Raw genomic sequence first — 9,717 nt, 5'->3', positions numbered from 1 at the left:
CCAAAATCCCATGGGCCACATTGCATTTATCATAGCATTGACCTATTTCTCGATACCAATTTTTGTTAAATTTTGTCATTGTGACAGAATACCTGAGAGAAAAAACTGAAATGTAAGAAGGATTATTTCAGATCATGTTTAAGGGGATAGATCTACACTCATAATGACAGGGAAGGAATATTTGGGGCTTAACTCAAGACTGGGGTAACAAGGATGTGAGGAATGTAGACACATTATATATCAGTAGTTGGGAATCAGAGATAACTAGGACCAGAACTGCGTTTTATCCAAAATTTAGTTGATCTGCCTCCAGTGATCTTTTCCTTCCAGAAATAACCAGCTTTTAAAGGTCTCATAGCCTTCTTAAAGAGTAACGCCCACTGAGGGCAAGTGTTCAAACTCATGGGCATATAGGGGACATTTCATATCTGAACAATAATACTCTTGCACATGGGAATCCATAATTCCTTCACAAACTCAAGCTGTGATCTACATCATCATCAGTCTACTGTGATAGTGTTGGATTAGGCAAACCACTTGGATAGAAGGCCATAGAGACTTTGATCTTCAAGTTCCCTCAGTATTGCACTTGCTTGGTGGCTATAGAATTTTTTTTTTTTTTAATTTTTCGAGACAGGATTTCTCGGTAGCTTTTGGTTCCTGTCCTGGAACTAGCTCTTGTAGACCAGGCTGGCCTCAAACTCACAGAGATCCACCTGCCTCTGTCTCCCGAGTGCTGGGATTAAAGGCGTGCGTGGTGGCTATAGAATTACATTCTGGTCCTGAGCCAGCCTTGGAGGCCAAAGTAGTCTATTCCATTCTGCTCTGATTGTGGTAATCTTGGCTTAGGTTGCCCACTTGTATTACAGATTGTTGATGCATTTAGGAGTTTGGGAATCATGCCGAAGGTTTTACCAAGATTTCTTGAAATCAGCTTCAGGAATTTTAAGAGGAACACATAAGTTCTTTAAAAGTAGGTATTAATACTTGATCCTAAGAAATAAGAATAGCCAAGGAGCCATGGTATTATCTAGTGAATAAGAAAAATGTCATAGTTGGCACAAGAGGAAGATGCATGAACTCTTTATAAAATATTCAAAATAGATGTTCTAATAGATGTTCAGAAAACTGGATTATAGTATTCATGTATGAAATTTATAAAAAATAAAGTACAGATATAAAGTTCTGAAACTTATGAGAGAAATTTAATAGAAACTCAAAATAATAAAAATGAAATGCAATAGAAAGCAACATCATCGAAACTGAACAATCCGAAGAATTTGTGAAGCTGATGGAAATAAACACTCATAATATAAAAGGGACAATGAAAATAGCTCACAAATATTTGAGAATAAAAAGAAATGAATGAGTCATTAGCATTCAACATGGAGTAGTGAAAAACAAATGACAAAAAGCTTATTTAAATAAATTACAGAAAACGTAATAGGTTTTCTTATTTCTTACAGACTAAGGTAAAATATCTCAGAACAGGAAAAAAAGATTTCTAATTAAGATTATTTCAAGAAAAGCTACCTCAAGTCTTGGTGTAATCAAACCATTGAGATGGGAGCAAAAAGGACCCTGTGAGCAGCAAGAGGAAAGAAAGAAACAGCATTCACAAGAGATCCAATACCCGCAGCAGAAGACACCTTAACAGACATCTTACATACCGGAAAGAATGTGATATAAATTCAAAATGAGGAAGAAAAAAAGCTACTTTACCAACCAAAAATACTTTATTCTTTAAAGCTTTCCTTTAAAAGCAAAACAGAGATCAGCTTTCAGAGACAAAAGAAATGTTTTTCATGAATTTTACTTATAACATTAAATCAATTAACTGACATATAAAAAATAAAAATCACATGTATGGTAAAGTATATAATGCTGTTCTGATAAGGTGAATGTTGTGCAATATTTAATCAAGTCAAACTTGTTTTCTTAGAAATTATTTCTCTGTGGTAAAAATATTCAAAACATTTTATTATCACCCTCCACCTTCCTCCCTTATATCATCACTTACTATCTCTCCTCCCTTGAAGTGACCCTCCCTTCATGGCCACATTATCCACATAGAAAAGAAAACATGTGACATTGTCTCTCTGTGTCTGCTTGCCTCACTCAGAATAGTTACTTCCATTTCAATCCATGTGAGTGTGATTTTCATAAATTGGCTTTTGTTAACAGCTTAATAATATTCCACTGTGGAAATGTATCACAGTTGGTAGATATCTAGGCTATTTCAATCTCCTCATTGTGAGTACAGCATCATGGATATGGATAAGCAAGCAATGCAATATAGAGTCATTTGGGAACACACCTAAGAATGTTGTAAGTAGTTGGATCACATGATACCTATTTCTAGTTTCCCGAGAAACCTCCACACTGATTTCTCTAGTGTCTGTACAAGTGTGCAGTTCAACAAGCAGTGAATAAGTGTTTTCCCCTCCCTAAATCTAAGAAAACATTTGCCGCCTTCTAAAATGTATTTATCTTCTATAGGATCACCGATTATAGGCTCAATGTCCTTTATTTATGACTAGAATCCACTTATGAGTGAGTACATACCATATTCATCTTTTTGGGTCTGGGTTACTTCACTCAGGATAGTTTTCTTTTTTTTATTATTTCTTTTTTTTATTAAAAAATTTCCGCCTCCTCTCCGCCTCCCTTTTTCCTCCCCCTCCCCCTCTCCCCATGCCCCTCTCCTCTCCGCCTCCCTCTCCAGACCAAAGAGTTTTGAGACAAGGTTTCTCTGTAGCTTTGGTGCCTGTCCTGGGGAACTAGCTCTTGTAGACCAGGCTGGCCTCGAACTCACAGAGATCCACCTGCCTCTGCAGTGCTGGGATTAAAGACATGCGCCACCACTGCCCGGCAGGATAGTGTTTTCTATTTCCATCCATTTGCATGCAAAATTCAAGTGGGGCTGATCTAATGGGAGCTCACCAAAGCAAGCTGGACTGGGACTGATGGAGCATGTGATCAAACCGGACTCTCTGAACTATTGGACGAGGAGGGCTGACTGAGAAGCTAAGGACAATGGCACTGGATTTTGATCCTACTGCATGTAGAGCTTTATGGGAGCCTAGTCTTTGTGGAATGCTCACCTTCCTAGACCTGGATGGAGTGGGGAGGACCTTGGACTTCCCACAGGGCAGGGAACCCTGACTGCTCTTTGGACTGGAGAGGGAGGGGGAGGGGAATGGGGGGAAGAGGACGGAAATGGGAGGAGGTGGAAATTTTTAAGTAAAAATAAATAAGGAAAATGTATTTATCTATCATCTATCTATCTATCTATCTATCTATCTATCTATCTATCTATCTATCTATCATCTATCTATCTATCATCTAACTATCTATCATCTACCTCTCTATTAAAATTTTAGTCACTCTGTTTAGGGTAAGATAAAATCTCCTTTAAAATGCTTTAAATATTTTTCTTTTATTCTTTTCTTATACAATACATCCCAACTGTAGTTTTCTCTTTTTAATCTCCTCCCAGTTCCTCCCCCTTCTGTTTCTCTCCCTCAGATCCACTCCTCCTCCATTTCTCTTCAAATGAAAGAGGAGACCTCCCAGGGTATCCTCTGAACATGGCCTAACAAGTTACAATGAGACTAGGCACAAATCCTCGTACTACAGCTGAATGAGGCAACCCAGGAGGAAGAAAAGGATCCCAAATACAGGAAAAAGAGTCAGACACTGCACCCCATCTCATCACACATATACGGCTCCCAGTGTTGGGAGTTCCACAAGAACACCAGACTACATAACCATAACCTACATGCAGAGGACCTACCTCAGACCCCTATGGGGTCCATGCTTGTGAGTCCCTAGGAGCCCTGCTTAGTTGACTCTGTGGTCTGTGTTCTCGTGGTATCCTCCACCACTCTTGCTCCTTCAGTCCTTTTCCCATCGTTTGCATAGGTTTCCCTGCTTCTGTTGGCTCCACCTAGTGTTTCCCTGGGAGTCGCTGTTTCTGTTTCCCTTAGTTTCTGAATCTTAACTAGATTTAATGTCTGCTTCCTAAGACGGAACCCACCTATGACACCATTACTGGGGTCAAAAATCTGCCTTAGAAAAGTTATAAGTCCTAGAGGAGAACCTACCATTATCCTTCTGATAAATTGATATACTATTTAGAGTGATTTTTAATGACTTAATTCTATACCTATAAATTATGTACCTCTCAGCCTTCATCAGAGGGATTTCTTCTTGTAGTATACAGAGAGGAACCCCATATCACCTCCCCTTTTCTGTTTAAATAAGAAGGAAGGTTTTAACTTTAACATAGTAAAATTTACATACAACAAAACAGGTATCAAGCAAGAATTAAAGTTACAATATTTATATCTACCTTATCTTTTGTCATATCTAATGAAAACTATAACTATTTTTTCTTCAACTCCATCAAAGACTCCATAAGGATATAATATTACCTAAGTAAACAGAAAGTACATTGTAAGCAACTTCCAAAACTCCAGAATTGACAGAGACATCTCACTGCCTGGGCAGTCATCCAAAGTTCTTCTGTACCATTGGGGCATCCATCTTCAGCCTATAGGCCAATAGTATCCATCAGACTTTTCCATGAAGCAGGAAGTTTCAAAGACAGTTCCTATATTAGCAGTTTGTCAGTCACTTTTTCCTGTGTCCTGAAAAATATCTAGCAGACTCTTTATGAAGCAGGAACCCCCAAAATACCATTTCACCTTCACTTGGTAGGTTGACTACATTCCTGGAGATATCCTCCCACCCATAAATTATGGAGCATATTTGGATATGATCAATTTAAAATGAAAAAATAGTACATAAAATTGGGTGAGCAGAGAGATGGGGGTGGATCAGGGAGGAGGTGGAGAAGGGGGCAGTACAAATAAAACACAATATATGGAATCTAAGAGAATAAAATATTTTTTTTCTGGGGCAGAAACAAAATATCTTGTTTCATAGTCATTTTAATATTGTAAATATTGGAATGTGCCTCTGACTTAAATATTTTCAAATACCTTTTGCCTATTCTTTTCATCCATTCATTATTCAAAGATACTCCTTTCAAATATATTAAAATTGACATAAAACACTTTATTCACTTTTCATATTTCTGTTTGTATGTTATGGTGCTCTACATATTTAGAAATAATGTGTATTAGATACAACATTTTTTCATCTGCATTAGTTGGGAGGACATGAAAGAAGGCATGAACATTTGAAGACGAAACGCTCTTACAGTATAACTACTAATTAGCCACAGAGACCTCGAGGCAGAAGATGAGTTATTGAAATCATGGCCATATGGTTGGAATAATTAGAGAGCATTCCCAAATTAGCTTTAGCATTCTGAAGGAGTAACTCATTTAATTTACAGAGAAAACAAGTGTGGCAGGTTTTAGATTTTACAAACTATAACCTTGCATTTAAGATGTTTTGTTAAAGAGCATATTGTTTGTAGGGAATGAGAATGGAGAACATATAGAATATTTATATGCTATCAAAATGTCAATTTATCTTGAAAATATGAGAAATACAATTTGTAACTTTATTCTTAAATCATTTGATGACAAAATATATTTACTTTATGGACATACAAACATAATTAAATCTGCCATGTGACATTCTCCCATAGAGTATTTCTTAGAAAATATGTGTCATCCCCAGAAAATTGTATAGGGGAAATAAATTTTATTATTTTATTAGTTATTTGGGAATTTAGTACAACATATTTTGATCAGATTCATCCTCCTTTTCACAATTCTCAGACCTGGCCACCATCTTCTCACTCTACTTTGTGTCCTTGTCCTCTTTGGACCACCAAGGCCATTTGTGCTTCTCAAATATTGTTAGGTGTGTGGCCTTTGACAGGAATGTGATCAACTTACCCATGTCTATATTGTCAGAAAATTACTAACCCTTTCTTTCCTTGCCTCTAGGAATTGTTGACAGTTCCTAGACCAGAGGTGGAACTTTGTGCCTGATTTTCTTTGTTGGAACTGCATTTGGTCTGGCTTGTGTTTTCCCAGGCTGTCAGCATTTATTAAAGATTTCAAAAAGCAATGCATTATGTACACTTGGTTGTAGAAATAAAAGAGGCAGACTGTGAAACTATTAAATTTATTATATCATAGCACACAAAGAAACTCTAAGAGAACAATGATGCTTAACACAGATATTTAATAATATCAAGAATATAATTAATTATATCTTAATAGAGTTCTTTATTTTTAACATACTTTTAATTTCATTTACTTACAGAAAACAATAATTTGTGTACTACACCCTTGAATGCTTGCTTTACCTGCTGGTTCCTTAGGGTATAAATGAAGGGATTTAACATAGGGACAACAGAGGTATTGAGAATTGCCACTCCTTTTGTCAATGACGCCTTTTCTTTTGCAGAGGGGTTGGCGTACATGAAGATGCAGCTTCCATAAGAGAGGGAGATGACAATCATGTGAGAGGAGCAGGTGGAGAAAGCCTTCTTCCTCTGGCTGGCAGATGGGAACCTCAGGATGGTGCTGATGATGCAGATGTAAGATAAAATCACCAAGGCCAACGTGAAGAGCAGAGTCACCAGAGCAACATAGAAACTAATCACTTCTAGAAACAATGTATCTGAGCAAGACAGTTGTAAAAGGGGAAAAAAGTCACATGCAAAATGATCAATGATGTTGGAAGCACAGTAATCCTGCTGGAGCAAAAGCATAAGGGGTGGGAAAACAGTCAGAAACCCTCCCAGCCAGGCACACAGCACGAACAGGGTGCAGAGTCTCCTGCTCATGATGGTCGTGTAGTGAAGGGGCTTGCAGATGGCCACATAGCGGTCATAGGACATGGCAGTGAGAATGTAAAATTCACACACCCCCATGAAGATAAAGAAAAAGAGTTGAGCAACACAGTTGTTATAGGAAATTGTCTTATTCCGAGTGACAATAGACCCTAGAAACCTAGGGATGCATACACTTGTAAATGAGACTTCCAAGAAAGCAAAATTCCGGAGGAAGAAATACATTGGTGTTTGTAGATGAGCATCTAAAAAAGTCAGAATGATGATAGTCAGGTTGCCAGTGACACTTAATATATATGTGATTAATAAAAAGAGGAAAATCACAATCTGGAGGTCAGGATCGTCAGAAAGGCCCTCGAGGATGAATTCTGTAATCTCCGTGTGGTTCATAACCCCCTTTCCTCCTTCTGTTTCCTCTTTCAAAGACATATAGGGAGAAAGATTTAAAGGAGAAATTTATATCTGTCATTAATACCGTTCTAACTAATACAGTTCTAAATTATCTTCTGTTGTTCATGACAATTAGAAATGGACTATCATCTTTGTATTGTTTTAGTAGATATTTATGGTGTAACTTATTTAGTAGTCTCTTAAGTATAGCAGGAGGTATCAGGAAAATTTTGCATTATAAGACTTGTCATTAGAAAATGGAAAATAAAGTCAGTAAGTTTTGCCTCGTGACTAATTAGATGGAATGTCATTAAAATTTGTGTAAGTAATATGAAACATGTACTTCCCTTTCTAATTCATGCTTACATTAGAGTGGACTTCCTCCTAAAAACACAAATGGGTGATTCTTCAGCTTTTGAAAGGCAATGACAGATGATAATAATACAGAATAATAAACTTAGCTTTGAGTTAATAGTGTCCAATTAAATGCTATTTTTCATCACTTTTGATCTTGAAATTTTAAAATCTGTATTAACTTCAATTTAGGCACAACATGGATGTAATAATAGCAATAAACACTTCATTATTATAAAAAAGAAAGGTAACAATAACTATTTATTATTTTATATACAAGAAATCAATGATTCTTTTTAGCAAATAAAATGTTTAAAGATTACTATTCATATTTAAGTAATTAAATTTATTTTAATAACAATATTTTTGAATAACTGTTAAGGACAAACCCAAATCATATGTATATATTATATGATTAATATAGAATTTGTAATCATATAACAAATAGAAAATGATATTTTAGGTATTATCTTTCACTTCATATATTAATATATGTAACACTTGATTCTGTCTACAAAGTTAGAAATACATGTATTGTACAAAGTAAACTGCCTTTTGAGATCACAGAGACATGTCCTGCTTGCTTTTCATTTTTCTCTAGCACACAAATTGGATAAGTCATTACTTGCCTTAGGTCTCGGCAGCTCTGTCTCAGTGTGTTTCCATTTGGTCATATTTCTGCTTATTTTTGAAACTTCATGACAGGTAAATTTATTTCCCAGCTTGTTTGATCCATATAAAATCACTCATATGGGTCTATTCATCCGCAAGGACACCTAGAGATACACGGAGAACTAGAGATACACGGAGAACTAGAGATACACGGAGAACTAGAGATACACGGAGAACTAGAGATACACGGAGAACTGTCTCCGCTCATCTACACCTACTGCGTTAATTCTCAGCTGTTTAAACACAGCACTAGAGGACATGGTGGTCTTTAGATTTAACCTGTGAAGTCCTGAAAACTGCCTCTGTGTGCCTTTATAGAGACAGACTTTTGCTCTGAAGAACAGAGTGTAAAGGCATGGCTTCTCTGCTAGACACTTTTGACACTTATGTGCATCAGGCTTCATTTAGTTTTTCTTTATTTTATGACGACTGAATAGAAAATACTAAAAGCCCTCAGATATGGGAACGTGCTGCAGTCTTCTACAGTCATAAGGAGCAGCTCAGAAGAGAGTAGTATTGATGGAGAGACCCAAGCAGGATGTGAGAGCACTGCTGTATGGTCACAGGACGCTTAACCCAGGACCGCATTTCGGCAACTTGTGCTTATGGCGCAGATGCTCCGGGGCTCTTGTTTTGACTTCAAAAGACTTGAGCCCTTGGGAACTAAGCAAAGTCCTGGCCATAGCTATGCTCTCTTGTAGACCTTGGGGGATTTCTAGAAGCCATCCTTCAATACTTTACTAACCTCTGAGTCTGCTCACTAGTGGAGCTCCCTCGAGAGTGGGTTCACCACTGTCGTCTGCTACTTACGTACATTAATTACAATTACTTCGTATCTTATTCTTAATAGTAATTCATGAGCAATAAAATGAGTATAACATGTGCTTCCTTGAAAACCTGGAGAACTTTGACACTTTATATTTGATTATATCTTTCAAATGTAAAATTTCTACATATTTAACGGCTTATTTTAGTTTTGTTGGGTACCAGAGTATCATCAAATAAAAGGTTATAATACTGTGTTAAATAATAACAATTAAAACCTACATGTTGTGCGACAATGAAATAAAATGTCATTTTTAGTACAATTTAATCCTCATTATAAGCTTTAATATCTAATTTCATTATTCATATTTATTGTACTTTTTAGCCTTTATAATGTTTTAAACAATCTATTCAATATTCTAATGAAAAATATTATAGAGCCCTAATATTTTATTTATGTGAAATTCTTGTTAGTAAGTTATACTAATTATTCTTTTCCACAAGTTTAGTTTCTCAAATATTTTACAATAATATATATAACCAGACAATTAAGACATAATGTATTTATTATTTAATAGGTAAAAAATCTAATTGGTAAAAATTTATAATTTGTAAAATAAATGTTATACATTTGAATAAAACAACTAACCTTTCATTTGATATAAAAATGAGGTGGCATATATGATAAATTTTTAATTTGTTTTTTCCAGCTTGCTGGAGTACAAGTGACATCTGTAACATGGTGCTTTGATATG

At 36.1% G+C, this 9,717-nt stretch overlaps 1 protein-coding gene across 1 annotated transcript; it reads right to left on the bottom strand.

Annotated features, from left to right (window-relative positions):
* Positions 1-6,235: 6,235 nt before the first annotated feature.
* Positions 6,236-7,171, bottom strand: LOC126492031 (olfactory receptor 6C3). The gene has a single exon (XM_050128130.1). The coding sequence runs from the start codon at positions 7,169-7,171 to the stop codon at positions 6,236-6,238; it is 936 nt and encodes a 311-aa protein (XP_049984087.1).
* Positions 7,172-9,717: the final 2,546 nt, after the last annotated feature.

Source organism: Alexandromys fortis, unplaced genomic scaffold (assembly GCF_014885135.2).
Source record: "Alexandromys fortis isolate MF-2015 unplaced genomic scaffold, M_Fortis_MF-2015_v1.1 scaffold_263, whole genome shotgun sequence".
In the NCBI taxonomy this organism is placed as follows: domain Eukaryota; kingdom Metazoa; phylum Chordata; class Mammalia; order Rodentia; family Cricetidae; genus Alexandromys; species Alexandromys fortis.
This window is presented reverse-complemented; position numbering and strand designations above follow the sequence as displayed.